Consider the following 22751-nt stretch of genomic DNA (forward strand, 5'->3'; position numbering starts at 1 on the left):
CGGGTGTGTTTTGTATTAAATGATTGGTTGTCTGTAGTATCACTGCTGAAGCAGGGGTAGATGACAATTAGCAATAAAGGCTAGAGTTCCATGGTAAACCTATAAGCCATGAGTGGCAGCAGCAGAAGTTTCCAGAAGTAAGAAAAATGGACCGAACTTGTTTGCAACAAGCTGAAACCTGTGAGGGCTCAAGTCAGCTGGCATAACCCCTCAAAATGCAAATCCCTGTGCCTGAGATAAAAGACCGTTTGAAAAAAAGTAAGGCTTGTCTGACTCCTAAGGTATTAAGTAATTCTTATTAAGCCCCATTTCAATGAGTGAAACATAACTCAGAGCTGAAGCACAGATTAAATTTCTAGTCAAAGCCCACATAAGCCTGTAGCAAAGAAATTAACATTTTATTAAAAAAAAAAAATACCGGCCTTTTTTGTCAAGGTTTCTTGGAGAGTTTAAGTCACAACATGCCAAATAAGGGTCAGTTTCTAGAAGAACATAGCAGAGAGGTGACCAGATTGGGAAAATTTATTCACAGGGGAAAATCCCAGGGGCCTCAGGGAAGCTGCTTCGCTGGACTCCTGCAATGGAAGCAGCTAAGCCTAATTAAAAGCATTCCTCCAGGGCAAGTTTTCTCCTTGGAGACTTTTACCTGCCTCTTAAACTTCTCTTTACCCAGTATTTCCAGGAGTTTAGATGGTTTATCATCCCTACCACTCCATGTGCGCTGATGTTAAGCATATTTTTTTTCTCCTGCAAGACAATAGTATTTTTACATCCCTTTTCAGATTAAAACTAAAAACACAGATGATAAAAGTGGCCTAGCTGGATCCTCCTACAATAAGATACTATAATTAGAGTGTATTACTAAAACGTATTTCCATAAACGTTAAAATATGTATCCAGCACAGAAACAGTCTAAATTCCAAAGTCCAGGAATAGAGAGGTACAAATAATTTCATCTGTCCCACTAAGATTGTGAGCACTAAGAAGTGACCTGAATGTTTCCTTGAGAGGACTGAAGGAAAAGGGGAATTTTACCGATACTCTATAATTGTTTGATTCATTAGGATAGTCAGTAGCCACACGTGGCGATTGATATTGCAATTAATTGAAACAAAATATTTCAAATTCAGTTCCTTAGTTGCACCGGCCACATTTCAAGCCACACATAGCCTCTGGTTACCCAGTGGGACAGCACCGATATTAGATACTGTGACCACTGCAGAAAGCTCTACTGAACAGTGCTTCTCTCTAAGATAGCTACCTGATTTGTCCCAATATCACCATGGAGATTATGATGTAAAAAGCTCCCTAAATATCAAGTTCCTGGGCTATGGGCACACTCCTCCACTTTGGTGAATTCCTTGCAGTGGTTCCTCTATGTTGTCTAATCAACCCAACCTCCTACTCTCAAGCCCATTAAAATGGCATTAGATATAATAAAAGTATTCTACTGAGGCTCTACCCAACTGAAACTCTAAATGCTTCAGAATTCCAAAAGGATGAAGTGGATGTTTGAAGTAGTTGAGGTGCGAGCATATCAGAAAAATGTCTATGAGTCAGGAAAATATTTCTGAGTGAGGCACAAGCCAAAAAAAAGGCACTCTCTCTGGAATTAACGAATTTGTGTCCTCATTTTTTGTTTCCAGAGGATTCAGCAGGCTACATTGCGTAGACAGAACCTAAGGATAAGGTGGGGATACTGAAAGTTCTGGGACTCTTAAGAGCTTCCCCATATATCTTTTCAAGTACCAAGAAGGAAGGATGGTTTTTAAAAATCATGAAGTGGTGACGATGGAATCCTAGCCCCAATGAAAGATCAGAAACAGGAAGGGCCCAGGTGCTGACTATGATGCATAGGGAGGTGGTGATGGGCTCCCCTGACATCTGTTAACTGTAGAGGCATTCTGGGAAAGGAAAAAAGAGATTCGGTACCTTCACATCATCACAAACTCCTGGCCTTGCCATGGTTTAATTATATCATTCTTCTACTTACAATTTGCCAGTGACTCAGAAACTTAAGCCTTTATAAACTACATGGCTTGGCATTGAAGGCCTCCACAACCTAATTACATTTCTTCTGAACAACCCCTTTATCAGAAACCCTTTGATCAGTTAACTCCTTCTGCCTTTTCCGCCCACAGCATTTCCACCTCCCACAAGATCTACCAGTGTCTGGCCAAAGGATGATCCCCAAGTTGGCCTGCTCAGGCCCTAGAGAGAGTTCAGTGAGGTTTAGTGTGACTGGGAGAAGGGACTCAGAGAATGGCTTCTCCAAGGTCACCTGGTGTCTGACACTCCATGAGGAGAGGCCCGAGGCAGTTAACATGCTGATTGCCCACGTTGGATGTGGCTCAGGAGAGCTGGAGAACTCCTTTGTGTGGTAGGTGGACATAATTCCAGGCAGACATCTTCCCAGCTTCCCCTCTGTTTCCTTGAAGCAGGTGGAGAAGTATGACTCTGGGGCTAACAACTAGACAGTGGTGCCACTGAGTTGTACCCAGCCTTTCAGACCCAGGGCAACTGTTTTCACCTTTGGAAAGTTATCCTTACCACTCATCACCAACACAACCTACAGGGATCTGCCTACTTTGGCCTTGATTTTTAACCCCCTTCATTGTGAGGTAGCCTTTTAAATGGGTCTATGTTTGTTCTTCTGCAGATGAGTTTCCAGAAGTAAAGGGATTTTGAGTCTCCCAAAGCTCTACTCCAAAACCTGCCTCATATTTGTTATACTGAATTTAGTAAAACACTCAGAAAATCGGAGGTTTTGAACCCAATAAATGGCACTTATTTGCTGGGGGATATCAAGTGTCTTGACCTTACTGATAAAATTCCCCATTTGTAACCTGTCTGAAATAGGCTGGATCGCTGTTTCTCAGCCTGGGTTCCATATCAAGATTATCTATTGGGGATCCTTTAAACAGTATTGATGCCAGCACCCTACCCAAGGGCAAATAAATCAGAACTTCTACGGGTTTGGCTCAGGCATTCGAATTGTTACATCAATCACTCTAGATGATTCTAATGTGCAGCAAGAGTTGAAAAAAGCAAAGTGCAATAAAGGATTTATTCTATATGGAGTGAAGAACTCAACAGGAACAACAGGGGTTAGAGATAGGGGACGTGGTAGCATTGGATGGAAGGACAGGCCTACATGCTATCTATGTATCTCAATTTGCCTAGCTGCTAAGGAAAATCACAAACGGCATTATTATAGAATCTTATTATACACGTATACAGGTAGAGTCAAGCCCAACCCAAATAATTTTCTTATGTGACTCAAACTCTACTAACATTTTAAGATGAGGCAGGGATCGTAAACATAATTGGCCCCAAGGCATTGAGCTGCTATTGTACAAGTTCTTCCTGGAAGATCATTTTTAGATTAATTTTTAAGCAAGGATTTTATGAGTTCCTATATTTTTAAAGGGTGGAAATCCTTTCCAAATCACCAAGGGGACAATAAGCTTAAATGAAGATCTTTTGGAAAGATCTGAGGAGCAGGTTTCCTGAGAAAACTGAATTCTAAAGTGTTTCGAGCTCGTGAGGCAAAATGAAGAGTGAGTTCAAAGAGACCAATGTGAGAAAGTGTATCTCCCTTTAGATCAGGGGTGTCCACACTGCGGCCCGCGGGCCAACTGTGGCCCGCAATCCACTTTTAATTGGCCCGCAGCAAATTCCAAAAATATACTTAGTTTACTTAAATAAACCAGGTGAGGCAATACGTACTTCACCTCGAGTGAGTGGCCCGGCTGTTTGTGTATCTTACCGCACATGGCCCTTGGTGAAAACCGTTGAAAAAAGTTTGGACACCCCTGCTTTAGATAATCCAGCAAAGAAGTTAAAAAGGTCAACAGTTCCTCAGATCAGAGTTAACAGTTGTGGATAATCTTGTCCTTCAGAAAACCACAAAGCTAAATAGATATAACACAGACTAGATAACTTCTAGGGCAATATATGACTATAATTTCTTTTCCTAGTCTCTGTGATATTTTTCTTCTTTATTGCATTAAACAAATGTATATTGAGCACCATCAAGTATCATATCTGAAGAACCACTCCTGAAATGTGCAGATTTTGAGTATTTTTATTGGTACAATTACATTTGCCTTAACAGGATTCAGTAGGTGAAAATTACAGATTTTAAAGGATTATATATAACAGGTATTACTCCACAAGATTTACTATCGAATACTTTTAAAAAGAAAGTGCATAAATAGGTAACACTAAAACCTAATGCAGTTTCAAGAAAAATCTCCCCAATTATAAATTCATGAACCCAGTCATTATTTAATGAAGCTCATCTTTTCTAGGAAATTTTCACTAAGAATGACGGATGAGAATGATTGTCAGTCCCAAGTCCGTTAGAAAACTCATCCTGATGAAAACTGGTGGAAAAGAAGAGAAAGAAGTCCATATTATAGTGTGGGAGCTGATTGGATATGATTCCCTAACCAAAATTAAGTGAAACAACATCACGACTCAACTTCTCTCTTTTTGTTGTGGGCAAAATAGCTTATATAGAGCAATTTGCAAGAAAGCAAGAATACAAATTAGCTTTGTGTGCTGGCAAACTGAATATAGTTTCTGCTAATCGAGATCATTCTTTATCATATCCTTTGAAAATGTCGTAGTCATACAAGTAGGCTTTGCTACTCCTCCAGGCATAACTTCTTTTGTATAAAAGCAATTTGACTAAATATTAGATGTCTATGTTACTTGTGTTATACCAGTCAAAACAATTTTGTTCTTCTCCAGATCGTTAGTCAGACATTCGTGTTTAAGAAGCTCTGTAAAAGGAAACCCAAGCCACTACTTGACCTCTATGCCGATGTGAGGAAGAAGCGCCCTTCCTATGTAAAGACATCCATGTCCCTGGTTGTGTTCAGCACCTTGAAGCTCTGGGGATGAGTAAAACTATATATAGGACTATACAAACTGCCATAGTCTTTTTATAAATGGCAACATCTGTATATTGACAATGGTGACTTAACCCTCGAGAAGACAGACGACATGGTGCTTAAAAGAGAAACTGTCCCCACAAGAAAAAAGGGGAAAGAAAAATGACTCATTACATAGTATGACTAGTAGACAAAACCCTCAAAGAAATGTGTCTCGAGAGGAAATTCTCCAGTCTTGAATGTGGCTTCCAATTTTTGAGGCATAGAGAAAGGCTTCCAACATCAACCCTTTCATCCTCTCTTCTACAGTTTAGCTACAAAAATACAAAAAACACGATGGGACCATAGTATCTATCTTGGGTTTTCTCAGAACTTAAGCATCGAGGGAACACAATGACTAAAAATGGTAAAATGATGGAAAAAAACAAATGTATGATACTTTACAATGTCTCAGATGGTTTCATCTTTCTGGGCCTCCATTTCCATAATACCTGTAAAACAGGATAATTCTATCCATCTCAGAGGGTTGTTTCCAAAATTAGATATGGCATGCGAGTGAAACTGTTTTATGGATAATAAAGTATTCTATTAACATAAGGGATTATTAAAAATTATTATAACCATACATGGTCAATATGTTTTCTTCAAAGTTGTCAGACTCAACTTTGATCGCATGGGTACTCTTTCCACCATAATTCTCAATGACAGTAAAGTTATTCAAATCACTTCTCTTTTCCGTTTTCCTGGCAGTGGTTTTTATCTGCCTGGACAAGTAGGCAAATGACTATTTTTACAGTGTTTGTTGTGCATTTAATATTCATTTGACAGCTATTTTAACAACAGAAGACATTTTATATGTTCCCAAGAGATAAGCATTAAAGGGGGCCGTAGACTAAAATGTTGACTAAAATCAGAGCCCGGTCACTGCTGACAAGGTAAACACAAGCGGCTGCTGTCAACCAGCATGGTCCCCAATGACCCACTCTGGTCCCTTCCTTTTCTTATACATTCAGGACCTGTCAATTTAGAGAACAGGGGCCACGTCTGCCTCCATGACCATATTATGTAACATGGAAGGACACCGGATCAATCAGACTTCCCTCAGGTTTTCAGGGGCTCACTCCAAAGATTCTCCTTAACATAAATTTTATTAAAGTACTGATCATAATCAAAACAGTATATTGTATTGTTAAATATTGTTTGGGGGTTCCTGCCCAGAACTTAAAAATGAATGCCTGAATAAAGATATACAGAGGGTGCCAAAAAAATTGTATATATGCTTAAAGAAAGAAAACTGTATTAAAATTGTAATAATCTATACCGATAACAAAAGATGAATACAAGTCACATTTGACTTCTGCAATTACAAGAGGTGCTCAAAGTGGTTACCATCAGTGTCCAGACACTTCTGATTACGGCGAACTACTGCTTGAGCAACGTTGACCAAAGTGTCCAGGTGTATACATTGTTTTGGCACCACTGGTGCCAAATATATATATATATATATATATATATATATATATATATATATAGAGAGAGAGAGAGAGAGAGAGAGAGAGAGAGAAGAACACAACTGTTTTGACCGGCAGAACACAAATAATGTGGACATCGATCATTTATTTAGTCAATTGCTTCTATATAAAAGAAGTTATACCTCGAGGAGTAGCAAAGCCAATAGGATTGGAGCAGGATTCATTGTAGCTCCAACAGTCATTCAAAAAGGAAACACTGAAATGTTAAGAAACTATATTCCCTCCTGTACCCTGAAGATACCATAAGCATCTCATTAATAAACCGGTAACAGGAAACACTCTGAGTTTCACAAAATGCTTTGCAATTGTGCCGAAAAATATACGTAATTATATAATGGCCACAAACGTCCTCACCAACATCATCATCAAAATCTTGGCGGATAATTGTTTTCAGCAGTTTGAAAACTTACCAGTGGTACATCAAATTAAAAGTATTCTATCTCAACCCTTTCCAGTAAGTACCCCCAAGCTATTAAGACATACAATTCTTATTCCATCTCCTCTCTCCCTTAGATAGAGCAGGTAGGGCATTGCTAGTCCATGTCTAAGTAAGGTTATGAAGTCAGCGGTAGCTCCAGAATTTCCATAGAGGAGAGACTCCATGGGTGATGATCCAGATGGAAGAGAAGCTGGTCTGGAAGCTGTGCCAGCAACAGAAGCACACAACCTCTGGTTTCTAGGCTGCATGTCCATCCAGGGTGGTTTTACAGGGCGCTGATGGAGAAGACAGTGGAGGAGGAGGCTGAGTACCTTCAAGACCTTCCCTGGAGACCCATTCCTGGGAAGCACCCATCTAAGAAAGTCTTTATTTTTAAGTCTCCTATTCATGCACCTTTTTAAACGGGGCATTCCGAAAATTGCAACCAAGAGTCACCTTTGCAATATGGGATGTTTGCCCTCAGCCAAGTAGAAGCGTGTCTTCAGGCACTCTCCACACACCAAGAGCCCTTCATTCAACCGCCCCTTCTCCAACTATCCCAATGACAGGAGATAACCTATGATTCATAAAAATGAGAGGCAGGAGTGGCAAAAATTGTCCTGAGTCAGATGGTATGGTTTACTTTATGACTTTTTCTGGCCTCTCCAGTCAAAGCACATTCGGCTCGCTATACAAGATTCATATACAAGAAGATAAATGAATCAAAGACAGTCTGTGATGGATGGAAAAACAACAGCCCTTAACACCCACAGACTGCACCTCCCTCAAATTCACAGAAACTGAAGACTGAAGGCAGAGGAAACCTCTACTGCAAAGAGCAACTTACACATATCAGAGCATTTGAAATTTCCCACAAGCCATGTTCTCTCAAACAATACTATAGGTGGCTATAAATAGCACAGCATTGGTGACACACTTGGTGGTGAAAAGGTAAGCAGTCTAGGGAACGTGTGTGTGTGTGTGTGTGTCTGTGTGTCCTGTCACCCTGTCTTAGATTGATAAGCAGTTTTTCCCTGGCCTTTAATAAATTCCAAACAGCACAATATTTTAGTGAGAACGTGCGCTGAGTGCTAGAGAAAAATCAGAAGTTTCTATCTCAAAGGGTTTTCATTCTAGGAAGAGTTAAAACACACACCTACGGCCCCATGTAGCGTGATGACCCAGGTCACCTGAGTGAGGAGCAAGGCCTTATTAGAGAAACTGAAGAGGAGAAAGGGCAATCTGACCGGGGTCAATAATGACAGAAGACACAAAAGGAGAAGTGGCATTTGGTCAGGCCTTATTTCAGAAGATGAAGGTGTTGTAGGGTCTAGGTAGAGAATAAGAAACTGGGGGGAACAGAACAGCCACAAGTTAGAAATTTGAAAGCAAAAGGGTGTGAGGAAACCTGGTTGAAGTGGAACCAAGGCCTGAAGCATGTGCAGAGGTAGAAGGGGAAAGTTTTGGCCTCATCATGTATGTGGTCACCAAATCATCCTGTGTCCCATCTGTGTTATCTTAAAAGCCAGGGATACTGATGCAGCCCCTGATCTCTAAGAGAAACATGTAATCACCTGGATCCATGGAGAAGATCCATGGAAGGTTTTCTAGCAGGGACCGCCTACTCAAAATTACACGTGTGGAAGTGGAGGCAGATTTAACTGATGGTTATGTATGTGTGTTGAAGATTTCGGGGACAAGAGGTATCCATGGACAGAAACCAAAGAGGAGATTCTTACAGATGACAGAAAATAGGAGTTCAGACTTGCATTGTGGTAGCATAATGTAAGAGCAAAAATGAAACCAAATGGTTATACATTTTGTGTAACTAGGTTCCTGTTGTAAATAAATGTTTGATAATGAGATTCTAGGTATTAAGATTTTAAAACTATTCTGATGAATAAGATGAGATTTGATGCAATAGGGAGCAACATGAAATAAAAGTTGCAATGGAAGTTTTCTTTCTTTTTTTTTCAATTATAGTTAAAATGACAAAAGAAAAAATGAGCCAGAAAACAAAATTATTTGGAAAAATGAGAAGGTAGTTGTGAGAACTGATGGTTGTAACTGACAGGGACCCCTAATTCTTGAAGACAAAAGGAATTGAGGTGCAAAAAATTGCCTTAGAATGAGTAAAATACAGAAGCAACGGTGGCACTCTCAGAAGAGCCTAAAATAAATGTTGAGAGATTCAGAAAAAATTTTGTGAGTCCTCACTGAGCAACAACCAAATAAGTTTCTTGAAGCAAAAGAAGGTTTTTTGTTTTGTTCTTTTTTTTTTTTTATTGTTGAAGATTAGAACTACTTCCTGAAAACCTGACATTAATTCATTAATTTTGGGGTCCATACCTTGTACACAGCAGAGCACTACATATTTTAAGAAATGCTGAAGTGTAATAGCTCTTAATTAAGGCCTACAAATGTCAAGGCGGACTGTGATTAAACGCCTAATGAGTAAACCTGATGAATGATGTGATTTCAGCAGAGAAACAGATCCCTGGGACCCACAGTTGGTGGTCAAGGGACATTCAGTGGAGGAAAAAGCTTTGCGGAATGCTCTGGGAAAACAGACTGTTTAAAACTGACTTATTAATTGACTTGCCGTCGGTGCATTCCTTAGTGCTAACCTTAGTGCATTAGTTACAACCAGTTTAAACGGGCCTTGCAGCTTAGGAGGAGTCAAAACACCCTCGTAAAACTAGGCGCTACTTTTCCTTTTCCTTCTCTTCCTCAGAGACAGAACCGAGCCTGATCTGATCTGCTGAAATCAGTGCAGATCATTCAACTTCTCTGGAAAATGCTTCCATGCTGTTAGAGAGAGCAGTGCTTCTCAAACCTCAGTGTGTACATGAATCACTTGGGGATCTTGTTAAAATGCAGATTCCCATGCAGCAGGTCTGGGGAGGGGCCCGGCATTCCTCATTTCCAAGAAATTCTCATTGATGCTGATGCTGCGGGTTCCTGGCTCACCCTTGGAGTAGCAAGGTATGAGAGGACATCTTTAGTTGTCAAGGGATGATATAAAAGCATCATTTGGGGGTGCAGAATGCTTGTGCTCAAGATCTGGTCTCGATGCATATTATAACTCATGAAAGGTAATGTTAAAAGAGGAAGGAGGCTCCTGAAGGAGTCAGAAAGGACAAGCAGAGATGCCAGCTGGAGGTAATGGAAAGCAGAAGACAGCCACAAAGGAAAAGACAGGTTGGCCGGTGGCTCATTGGAATAAATACATAGGTGACAAGAGAGGCAAGACAAATCATATGATTCATTATAACAGAAATGATAAGAATCAAAGTAAGAGCGCCCAGGGAGGTTAGACTGTTAGGAATTATTCTATAACGCTGTAGTTTAAGGGACACCAGAATAGTGAACGCAAAGTATGTTCCTTTGTTGTTTTTTTTCTTTTTTGTTTCACATATTTGAGGAACAATTTTATCACATTTTCCCCCAATACTATGGGTCTTAGAGAGTAAAACATAAACATGATATGTAGCAACAAGATAGTCACTCAAAGCAGTGGTCAGAAGTCCTCTGTGCAGAACGCTTCATACAGAAATGCAATTATGGAACTCAGAGCTACTCCCCTGCCTAAAAAAGCAGTCTGGAAACTGCCAATCTGTAGCAAATTCTGTCTTTTCTGAGAATATTTTAAGAAAATTGGTGGAGAAATCTTTGAAAGGCAACAGAAGACTAATTATATTCAGACAAGTTTCCTTCCCGCCCCCCCCCCCGCCCCCCCAACACACAGAAGGTCCTTTAGGGCTTTCTTTTCCTAGACATAGCAAAGCATTTCAGAATTCGCTGCCTTTGGAAAAACCTTCACAGACACTTTTACCAAGTCAGAGGCAGGGGAGAATGAAAACACCATAATTAACCAAAGAGAAATGGGATTACCACCAAAACCAAGTAAGCCTTTTCTTCAGCGCGGAGTGAGTGCTTAGCTGAAGTAAACATGCTATTTAGTCAGGATGTATGCTCAGGCACCTGCACCAGGAAATTTTCAAAATAACTATGGTTTCTTTTTCTTTTTTTAACAGTAGTCATCTCCAGCAAACTCCAAGTGGATGTTTGTGGTATTTGTCAATTCTGACCTGTTATGACTTTTGATAGCTTTCTATTTTGATTAGTTGAGGATTATGTTTTCTAAGTCAGCTTCAATGGTTTCCTCTACTAACATACAGAAGGAAACATTTCAACAGAAAAAGCTGAAACTCTCGTCTCGTCTAATTTTTATCACTGTACATAAAAGAACAAAAGACTCAGTGGGACCAAAGGAAGTAAGCACGTCACCCAGACACCCTGATTGTGGGGATAGCATGCTTTACTCTTCACCTGCTGCCCAGGCAGACTCTTAATCTCAAACCAAGGGTTAGATCTGGGTTACCTTTCATTCAAGATCAAAGTTTTGTGATAATTACATATTTGGGGAGAAGGGAAGGAGGCATTTTTAATTTATTTTCTAAGCCAACAAGCAAATCCTACCATGAGGCAGAGAGTCAGGTCTTATGGAAGCTGAATATCATATATTTCAGGGACACTTTTTAAAAAAAAATAATGTAAAAATTAAGAACAGAAATTTAGGTATGAATGTGAACATTTAGAACTTAAAATGGCATCTTACAAATTACAATTTTAAAAATAAAAGCTATACGTAACACAATTATAAAATTTTAAAGAAAACAAATATTTGTGTTAATTCACTGTCTGATACACCTCCAAAATATGTGTGCTACATTTTCCCATTGCATACTCTGATCACCTCTTCCAACAATATTTTGCAACATTCTCTACAGAGAGAATAGAAAAATAGTTCAATCTTTCCTCTAGAACTGTTGATCAGAATTTGTCATTTAAGTTTCTTTCAGCTTCATAACTCATTATAAGTAATGTCATAAAAAATTTTGAATTGCCTCTAAATGTAGGAAACCCTCTATCAAGTTTCTTTTACATATGAGCTGTAATATTCAGGGCATTTGCAAGATTCCTTAAATATTCTTGAACTTGATTCTTTAACGCTCATTAACCACATTGCCAGGGCCCCTCCCAAAGCCAGGAGAAGGGCCAGTGCAAGGCAGAAAAAGCCTTGAGTTAAATTCCATTCACTCCATAGTATATTCAGCTTGGCATACCGTATATATCCCCTAGATATTTATGCATATTTAGTATATAGTTAATGCCTGTTTTGCTCAGAATACCTAAACTAAAATCCTCGATGGTATAACTATTCCATGATTCCACCAAGGCTATCACCTGATGTGTACATTTAATTTTCCCACTGAGGAGGTCACATGACCAGCATGATGTTTGACTACTACGTGTATGAATCAAACAGTATCTTATTTAGCTAAAAAAATTAAATGGAGTAACATGTAAAAAATGCTAAAGCATTAGGAAAATGTTGGATATTATCAGTATTTCTCTTATTCCCTAGAGCCTCCCACCACCCATGCTACAATGGAGAAGTAGTTTGTGTCAACTGAGGCAGCCTAGCCTCAATATAGCACAACACTTAGGGTGTAGGTCCCCAAACCAGACCATCTTGGTTCGAACCCCAGCAAAATCATTTGCTAATCAGGTGGCCTCCATGAAGTTTCCTAATTTCTAGAGAATTTATAAGGAGCATTGCAAAATCTACCTCACAGAGTTGTTTTGAAAGTTAAATAATGCAGATGGAGTGCCCAGCATGATCCAGGCAGTAAGCAAGTAGCAAGATCTGAACACGTGTTAGCTATAGACATTATTGAAACTATGATGCATGAAGGCTGGTGAGTAAAGATAGGAACGCCACTCAGAGGGAACATGAGGCCAAGTCCGTTTCCCTGTGTCGAAAAGTTCTGCAGAGTTTTAGGATGACCAGCAGTCATCCACAAAGCAGCAGAGTGAGTTTCCCCCAAAGTCAACGAACCCTCTATAATGATTTACAACTTAAACAGATAAAGAGCCACTGCGGCATAAGCTAAAAATATGCACCTGACCCCATGTTTTTCTTCAAAGACACTCATGTTTGTTCTGCCAAACCCCTAGTTCTCTAAAATGCATAGTTTGGACAATCCTATACCTTTTAGAGTGCTTTATACTTCTTTACACTCTTCTGATAGTCTCATTTTCCTTAAAGAGGTTTGAGAAGGTCATGGAACACTCAGATAAAATATTTACAACATTAGAAGAAAACATCCCAACAAGCTTCACCTTGCCCTAGTATTCCCTTCAGGAAAATACAAACTACAAAAAACTGAATTTCCCAAAGGAAATAAACACTATGATTACAAACAAACTCAGCTTTTTAATCAATGAGCAGTCGCTCAACTCCAAGGAAAGTATGATACAATGAATAAAAACTAAGTTTGTCCCCAACACTTCTGAAAAGGAATAGTGTTAATGTCAGACCCACCATTGACATTGGAAGACCTAGGGCAAGAGGATAGATGGAGGCCCACATACCATGGCTCAAATATTGAATGTTACCAATCAAGCGAACAAACTGTGCCATAAAATAGGTTTTATCCTTCTACCTTGACTGAAAAGTATGGGTTCATAATGTCTTGGAAGACGAAGTACAACTTTCAAACTCTTGAACTACAACTTGAATTCCCTCCCTGGAACTGGGTGTTTTGGGGAAAATTCATCACAGGCCTGGCCGACAATCTGCCTTCCTCTTTCCTTGGCCAGGACCATCACGTATCAAGAGAGACCATATGAGATGTGTACTGATTTACCAAGCTTTCACATACCCCACACCCACCCCACACATACACAGCTGTCCCTCAACCTGCCCTTGTGCCGCACAGACCAGTGGCTATGAAGGGCCTCAGTAAGGTGGACCAAGGGTCCATGTAGGCTGTAAAAGCGGGTCCAGGGCCACCTGGACGGTGAAATTTGAGTTCCCAAGTAACTGAAACACAATCTAAAAAGGGAGCGAAGTTTGGACTGAGAAGCCCAGAATCTCCTCACCCTATGGACAGGGGCCTGGCCAGAGAAGAATAAAAGCAGTACCTCTAAAGCCCAGGGCAGAGAACCTTTGGTTTTAGATGAGGTGAAAAAATTGGGAGGATATATCTCATCAGAAAAAAGAGAAGGAAGAGGAGAAGGATGAGAAGGAGGAGGAGGGGTAGGAGACAGGAGAGAAGAAGGAGAGGAAGAGGAAAAGGAAGAAGGAGGAGGATGGGGAGGAAAAGGGGGAGGGCAAGGAGGGAGAGGAGGAGGAGGAGGCGGAGGAGAAAGAACCATGTCTTGAAAGCAGACAGACAGCCTTTCCCAAATACAATCGCACCAGTCATAGGCCCTTACCCTGCAGCTAAATCCACTCTAATGATCTATAGCTTCGGCACTGTAAACAAACCAGAGATGCTAGGGAACCGTTTAAGAGCCTAAGCAAGGTATCCTACGTTGACTGCATCCAAGGAAGCAGCTGATCCACGTTGAGGGCCCATGCCTAAAATGCCGATCATGGCAAGAAAAAGGCCAGATCCTTTCATGAGGAAAAGAATCTTACCCACCTACAAGTTTACAAATTAGTTGGACCTCAAAAGTCAAATCGTCCCACTTTGTTATGTTGGATAAATGCCACTCTTTCTGCTCTCACCAGCAGTTGAGGCCTGTACACAGATGCTGGTCCTACATGGTTGGAATCTGGGGTTCACAATACACGCGTTTGAAAATGGTGCATGTCCAACTGCTTTAAATCAGACAGACCACGGGTCACGGCAGTGGGTCCCCCCATCAAGATGCTGTTATCAAACTAGGAACAGTAGAGTTTCCTTGTGCAAAGAGACTCTACCCTATCCTGACGTTTCAGGATTTGTGCTGCTGTCTGTAGTACAAAGACAGTCAGGAAGGACATAGATCACACAAGTAAAGCAAATCATGAAGTCAGGAGCACTGAACTGATGACACTAGATCGTTAAGTTTCCCCTTTCTCAAATGTGATGTCCCTGAACACCCGCCCTAACTTACAACTCAACACACGCATACACACAGACACACCATGATACACACAAACACACAGGCAAACCTCGAGTGACCTTGAGCAGACTCTATCTTCCCCATTGATAAAATAAAGATAATATAACTCATTATACAGGTTTCTGAAGATGGAATTCGGTAAGTAATGTCAAGCAGCTGGCTCAGAGCAGACGCTCAAATGTTCGTTCTCCCTTCTCTCCACTTCTCCCTGAGATGAGCCAATTTGTTTGTTCAGTATTCCAAACCCTTCTGACATGCCAAGCAAAGGCCATCATCATCTTGCCTTAGTCAGAAGCAACAAGTACCTGGGGAGCAAAATATTATAAAGAAAAGGGGAGTGAGCATTTTGGCTGCTAATGCAGATCTGCTAAGTCCTTTCTACTGAAAATCTTGAGTTAAATCTGCTGGATTAACCCCTGGAGGGCTGAAGCTAACAAGGTGATACAGTTATGCTTTTATGTGGAAATTGGCTAAATAATGGCATGCTGTAGACAGGAAGTAGGTTTCCTCTGCACCCTATTTTAAACCATTTTGGTGTTTTGCATCACCAAAATAATATCCACAGTACTCTACAGCAGACAGCAGCTGCTACAGGACCACACTTCCCTTAGACCAACTCTGCTTCACTGCTTATAAACCAAAACATAAAACCCTGATGAAAAAAGAAACTTAAAAACTAAATTAAGATTTCAGCAGTTAATGAAAGTCTCCTTTCGACAACCTTCTAGGGAAGAGAGAGAGAGAGAGAGAGAGAGAGAGAGAGAGAGAGAGAGAGACAGAGAGAGAGGATTCAGTATTCACTGGAAATTTTCTTTGGTGAAACGTTTGAAACATTTGCAATAGCTTTGAATGCCCTACCCTAATTCAAAATGTGTAGCTCAAGGGGCTGAATGAAAACTTCTAGCAGCTTTGTATCACGTTTGTCAGAAATTGAAACATCCTTTTCCATAGCTTATCAGAATAAAAGAACCAAGTATATAGTACAAAAACAGCCAAACTTCCTATTTAGGTGAGAGCTGAAACTCTTCTCACTATAAGTAAGATTTTACCATTCAGACCAAACTCCCAATAGAATGACTGCCTGGTTGTTAAATTGCTCCCCTCAGTTGCACAGCCTCCGGGAGGACAAAGTGGAGGCTGAGCTCAGGGTTCCCTGGATATTAAATGATGCACTAGGTGCTGCAGGAAACCTGGAGATAGAGAAATGAATAAGAGACACCACTTGCCTTTGAGAGAACTAAAGGCCTAATGGGCAAGAGAGTTCATGGAAGATATAATTTTGGCGCACGATGGTTAACTATTGTTACAAGCTAAAAAAGAAGCCTACCCTCAGGAGAGGACATTGGCCTAATCTGAGGCATTCAAAGCAGGTTTTCTTAAGAAGATGACACTTGTTAAGTCTTAGAAGAGTGAAAATTATCCAGGTAGCAGGTGTTCCAGACAGCACCATGAACAAAGACACAGGTACCTAAATTGCTCACAGCATGTGTACATGGTGATAAGAGCGGACCGGGAAAGTATGAGTCTTGGTAGGATATGGAGCTGCAGAATCAGATGGGAACCAGGTCACTGAGGGCCTTGTTAGGCCAGATTCATGCAATAATAATAACAATAGAAGCTGATATTTATTGAGCATTTGCTATGTTGCTAGTACCATGTTAAGCACTTAGAGTATTATTTCATTTTCACCAGAACTCTATAATCCCCATTTTATAAATGAGGGCACTGAGGGATAGAGAAGTAAAGTCAGCGCAACAGGCTATATAGCCAGTAAACGGGAGGTGGGTTTGGAAGCCAGGATGGCCTGACTCCAAAGCTTGTACCTACACCCTTCTATCTCCAAGCCTATCTTCAGAAGAAAGACTGGATGGGCATATTGGGTCCATCATTTTGGCTACAGAATGGAGAACTGAGGTGGCCCAATAGGAGGCCTGTAACAGGGCAGGTATAGGAAAGAACAGATGAATGGAAAAAATATGTTCAGAAGGATTGAAAAGGAAGCATTCAACATGCACCTCTTCCTAGTGCATTCAACAGCAAAATGGGCTTTTGACAGTGGGGTCTAGAAAATAAACTACCAGTGTTCGGTAATGTCTCCACGTATCGGGGGTTAAAATATGAATGTTCGCTTTGCCTTTAACACGCTCCCATATGCTACCTCCAATGAGGGCAAAGTCTGTCTTATTCATTTGGGATGGTGTCTCCAGTCTGAGCCTCTTGCCTCACACGAGGAGTCACTATAAATACTGTTGGAAAGGAAGAATGAGTAATGGCACTTTTTACAATGGCATTGAGGAAGTGCCATTCTTAACTGGAAAAATAGGGTTAAAAAATAAAGAAAAATTGTGGAAGTTGTCTAGATAACTGAGGGTTGGTCAACTGAAATGAAAAACATAAAGCAGGTATGTCAACTACATATACAATAATGAGGACTCACCCTGGGTCCACTATCTTGAATCCACTATCTTGAAAAAAGGCAATGAATCTACAATGTGATGAGTGTTTTGTGTAAACCATAAGTGGTTAAAACTAAGATGTTATTAAAGGAAGTGGCCTAGAAGTGAAAATGTGCTTTCTGGGAACAAAAGCAAACAGATCAAGATCAAATTCTGGGACTACTGACTCCTAATCTCTGACCCTGACCAAATAAGCACAGTATTAATGTGATTTTAGTAAAGAAGCTTACCCCTATGACAGTTTTACCAACAGTTAGTCATCAACGAGAATCTCTTGTTAGTTATTTGAAAAGTTAAGTCCCATTTTTCAGATCTGAAGAGTTTTCAGATATTTTAAAGTTTTCCCCCAAAGAGCACTTACTCAATTCTGAACATTCAGGAAGAATGAATCTACTAATTCGAAAACAATTTTTTTTTTAATTAAGTATATTTCTTAGTGGAGTTTGTTCTTGCCCACTTGTCAATCTACTAAACAGAAGATGGGTGTGTGTGTGTGTGTGTGTGTGTGTGTGTGTGTCCTAATAGGAGGCTATAAATAATCTCATTTCTTCATATGTTATCATGCATGAAAATATTTTGAAATACGTTTTGACATATTTCAATTGACAATTCTGTTAGAAAAATCCTGAAACCATTTACTTACATGGAAAATTAAAATGCAATCATGGAATTTGGTTTCTTGTTTTCATCACAGCTATTTTCAACCTTTAACTATCTTCAAAAATTTAATTTCAAATGAATACATGCTCAAAATGATTCCTTAGTTCAACCATTTTGAAACTTTAATTCCATAAAAGTACGAAATCTGTGGGTTTTATAAAACTGTTTAAAAGCCCAAATAAAAAGCCACGAGGCTTTTAATTGTTTAAAAGTGTATATATAGATGAAATGAAACTGACTCATGAACTATTGAGTCTGGAATTTGCAAATCATAAATCTTATCCTTGTAAACAAAACCTAACAAAATCAGAGCCCACAAATTTCCTTCTTTCGTAATCTGAAGCAAAAGTTTTAATGATTTTTAATGTACACAGAAAATTAAGGGTGCATTTAAAATATTTATTAGCAAAATATAACTCAGTTTTTAAGAGTCTGGGGTATAATCAGAGACAGTTGAACATTCTGGTACTGCAATGTAGGAAAACATCCAAGAATGAAATACTGGGAATTTATTAAACCGTGGAACTCAAATTTGTGTTAGGATTTTTTGTTGTTGTTTACAATAGTACTTCTTCCTCATTCCCTTAAAAACTCCCAGCTCCATTGGACCTTCAATATGAAACATAATTTTAAGAAATTCTCAATCCACTTCAAATACTCTGGAATGTACCATTTAGAATCTGGTGCATATTTCTTCAAGACAAACCCAAAGGTAAGTCTGCCTGAGGCCCTTGGAAAATCAAACATGTGCTTCAGAGTAATGAGGGCTATTAAATCCTCTATATTTCATCCCAAATCGACACAGGGCATCTCTAAGTCACCAAAGGGGAAGGAAGGGCATGTAAAATTACCCAAATCTAACCATGTCGCTCTACAGATGAGAAAACTGAGGCCCTGAAAGGTCCAAGTACTCAGTTACCCAGACAGAGCACAGTTGCAGATTTTCAGTTATGTGGCTCATTGCTACAAACATTCTAATTTTTAAGGTCCAGGGGTTTGGTATTTTCCATAACACATCTTTAAGAACTCAATTCGTGCATTTCGCCCCCACAAACACCTCTAGAGACAGAGGTCCGGTGGGCAGCAGATTTATGATTTAACCCTTCCGTTTCCATCGAACGATAATTGCAGAGAACCCAACTCCCAGAAGGTAGGATCGTCTTGCTGCAGGAAATATCTCCAGCACCCAGCACCTAGCAGGCACTCAGTAAATAATTCTCCTCCACCACCTGACAATCCTCACTCCCTAGTCCATCCAGGCCAAGCCTTCAGTGGAGTCAGATAACTTTCCTTTGGAAATCACTTCTTTTCTTAGAAGTTTTATCCAGTAACTCCAAGCCAAGAATCCGGCCTGGGGCCCTTAGCAGGAGTTAAGGATGGAGTAATTGGCCACTTAAGGGGGTGGCTCGGCAAGTCCTGGGTGGGCACGCAGCATCGCCACTGGCCGAGTGGCCCCAGGTGTGCCAGCTGCTTTGGCGGCCTCCGCCGCAGCCGCTCCAGGCCGCTGTTCCCCTGCCTCCTCCAGATAACCAACTTCTCAAACTTCCCTTTCCGGGGGTGGGGGCGCGCCGAACGCGGCCAACACACAACGCCTTTCCTGCCCGCACAAAGGGGGCCAAACGCTCCCCGCGCCCCCTGCCACTCGAACTTTCCTTCTCTTTTGAAAGAAAAACTCACACATCCCTGTGGCTAAGGCTGTAGGGCTGCATGGGTGCCCGAGGGCAAACTTTCCCGTTTCCGCCCAAGCGCTGCGTTCCCGGGGCCGCCTGTCAAGCGCAGCGAAGAGGCGGGGAGCCCGGGAGACCCCAGAAGCCCCGCCAAGCCCGTCTTGGGGGCACTCACCCGACTTCTGAACGTGCGGTGGGATCGTGCTGGCGATGTGCGTCCACAGGACGATGTGCAGCGGCCACAGGCCCCTGAGCAGCCCCCAACCCATGGCAGACCCCGCTGCTCGTCATAGACCGAGCCCAGAGCGCAGCGGCCGGCGCTTTCCCGGACCCCTGGCTGCGCCTCCGCGCAGCGCCCTCTCGGGACCCTGCGCCCTGCCGACCGGGCAGATGTGTGGGCCAGATGTGATGCCGGCTCCGCCGCGAGAGGGGGGCTTGGAGGCCGGCGAGGCGCGGGGAGGCCCCCGGCGGCCGAGGGGAGCTGCGCAGGAGGCCGGCTCCTGCCCCGGCCGTGTGCGCGCGCGGGGTTGTCGTCGGTCCGGGCGCGCGAGTGACTCACTCAACTTCACCCGGCGCTGCGGGGGGAAACAGGAAACTCCTCGCCAACAGCTGGGCAGGACCTCTCACCGCCCGAGAGCCTTCTCCCTCTCCTCCCTTCCAGCCCTAGCTCTCTCCTAGCTGCCAATCATGTCCCCTAGACCAGCCCCTCTGAGGACTTTGGCAAACTTTCAGCTGCCCCTCACCGCCCTCAGGAGTTCCTTATTCCAGAGTGACTAAGTGCACACGTTTCACAAAGTAACTGAATATAGAAAGTGTATACACTTTCCAAAGCACCCCACGAAGCACCTTTCCCCTATCCCAAAACCTTTGGATTGTTCTAGATGCTTTAGAGCTATGATTTCAAACTACAAATCTCAACCCAGGAGTGGATGCTGAAATCAAATGAGCTGTGAACCCAACCCCGCCCCCCACCCACCTAATAAAATAGTAAGTATTGCCTCATTAAACTTTTGTTTCAGGTATGTATGCATATACTGTTACATTGTAAAACGTTTTTCTTATTATAGGTTGAAGTCCAGATGTTTTTTTCTCAAATAATATGCATATTGACCACCTGAAAATCTTGTTTAAAATGCAGATTCTGATTCTAAGATGTGGCATTTCTTTTGAGCTCTTGGGTGGTGGCTCCCATTTTGAACTGCCTCTTCCTGGGGGTGATTCAGTGAGGAATTGTGAATGATTCACGGAGTGATAATGGTGGGAAATGTTCTCTTCAGAATGTATCATGTATGGCAGAAAATGTAAAAATAAAAGTGGCGTGGAAGTTAGCTGAATGCCAGGGTTTGCATTCCAATAGTGCCAGTGAAGACAGACAATGCTTAGCTTCTTTGGGAGCCAGAGCTGGGCAGGATAAACTTTCAACTTTCCCTTCTTGCTAGGGTGACCAAGTTCGCCCCAAACCATCCTGGTATACATCCGTTTTGAAGTTAATCATTATCGAACCAAGACACATTTTCTTTTCCATGTGTTTTGCTTGGATGATGAATTATACGCTCACCCTACTTCCAGGTCTCAGAGACTTAAATTCTCTCTAGACCCTCTGGTCAGGGGATCTTCCAGCAGGTTAAACAAGGAACTCCTTTATCTGGGATAAAGATTGTTTGCAGAGAGGCAGGTGGCCAGGCTTACTGGTGGCCAGGCTTACTGGAAATACATGAGGCAAAGAGCCCTCCCATAAACCCAACTCCTGAAATCTTCCCTGTCAATCTGTGATTTCATTTGCTTGACCCTGGCACCTTTAAGTCTTGTCACAGTTGTTCCAACCAGTCCTGAAGCTGCCTCTGCTTGTGTCTTTTAGGAAAATACCCCTTCCCAGCTCTTAGAGGATGCAGGAAGGACAGTGAAATTAGGAGGGCTGGGCATTTGCTTGCCCAGTAACAGCTTTGGCAAAGCTGGAGGCACTTGAAGATGCAGAAAAGTTGGATTCAAAATCTGCTTCTCCCCATTTCCTCTGCAGCCACCTCACCTGTACCATTGCTGTCCCTTGAGCAGGACTCTCCCAACCTCTCATCCTCAGTCAGGGCCATTCTGGGCCCTTTCGCTGTTTCTCAAACCAGAGCTGAAGTCAGTTTTTCAAAATGCACACCTGATTCTACCAACCCTCTGAGTAAAATTGTTTCATGGCTTCTCATTGCCCTTGAGATAGAGGACAGAAAGCAGATTAGCATAGAAAACCCCCTCCTCTCTTGTTACCTTCCATTGGGCTTCTCCTCCTCTTCTCCTTTGCCTTCTCTAAATTCCTAGAAGAAGCCCCTGTATTCTTCCTGCACAGAGCTCTCCCCAGTGTGTACTTTCCCTTCCTCTGACCTTCCTTTTCTCTTTATCCAGCCAACTCCTAGTAATCCTCCTTGGGTAAATTAGAACTTCCGTGATGGACAAGCTTTCTCTGACCTTCCTGAGTAGATCTTTTATTTCAGGTTCTCTTGGCACCATATGCTTCTCTTTTTTAGCACTCACTACAGCTATAGTTTTATCATTCTTTAACTTTTATGCCTCTTCTCCTCTCAAGTCCAAATTCTTCGAGGACAGGGATCACGTCTTTCCCTCCACTCACTATTGTATCTCCAGCACCTAGCATGTAATAGGTGTTTAATGAATATGTGTTGGATGAATGAGCGAATGAGGTAATAGATATTCAGAAGGAAATTGCACTTGATCATCCTAGTTACTTCATAACTCTGAAGAAGGCACTGTATTACCTAATACATTGAGATAAACAAGCTAGATTTTAGCTGAGGGTGATGTCACTATTTCCTTTTCTTAAAAATGGAGAAGTGTGTTAGTTTCCTTTGTTTTCTTTTTTTTTTTAAATTTGCCTGAGTTCTTCTGGACAGCATACGTGTTTTCTTTCTCTCCAAGATACACTGAGGCAAATAAATGCCCAATTGATTCTAAAGACTATCTTCTTCACATTTATTGCAAAGACAGATGTTTTACATTATGAAAGGCCAGGTTTGAGGTATTGAAATTCGTGGTTGAATATTGAACTGATGGTCTTTGTCGTCATATAGCACTAATGTTGATTTTAACTTTGTTTGCCTTTAATATTTCTGATTTAATCCTCAGTCTCCTGTGAAACTGAGTCTGAATTCAGT

At 41.5% G+C, this 22751-nt stretch overlaps 1 protein-coding gene across 1 annotated transcript in view; it reads right to left on the reverse strand.

The window, feature by feature from the left end:
• TGFBR2 (transforming growth factor beta receptor 2) overlaps window positions 1-20273 on the reverse strand; it is an 83187-nt gene extending 62914 nt beyond the window's left edge. Inside the window, 1 exon segment of the mRNA XM_033132411.1 lies at window positions 19772-20273. Coding sequence (XP_032988302.1) covers window positions 19772-19865 — 94 coding nt within the window. The 5' untranslated portion in view covers window positions 19866-20273.
• Window positions 20274-22751: the final 2478 nt, after the last annotated feature.

Source organism: Rhinolophus ferrumequinum, chromosome 17, assembly GCF_004115265.2.
Source record: "Rhinolophus ferrumequinum isolate MPI-CBG mRhiFer1 chromosome 17, mRhiFer1_v1.p, whole genome shotgun sequence".
Taxonomy (NCBI): domain Eukaryota; kingdom Metazoa; phylum Chordata; class Mammalia; order Chiroptera; family Rhinolophidae; genus Rhinolophus; species Rhinolophus ferrumequinum.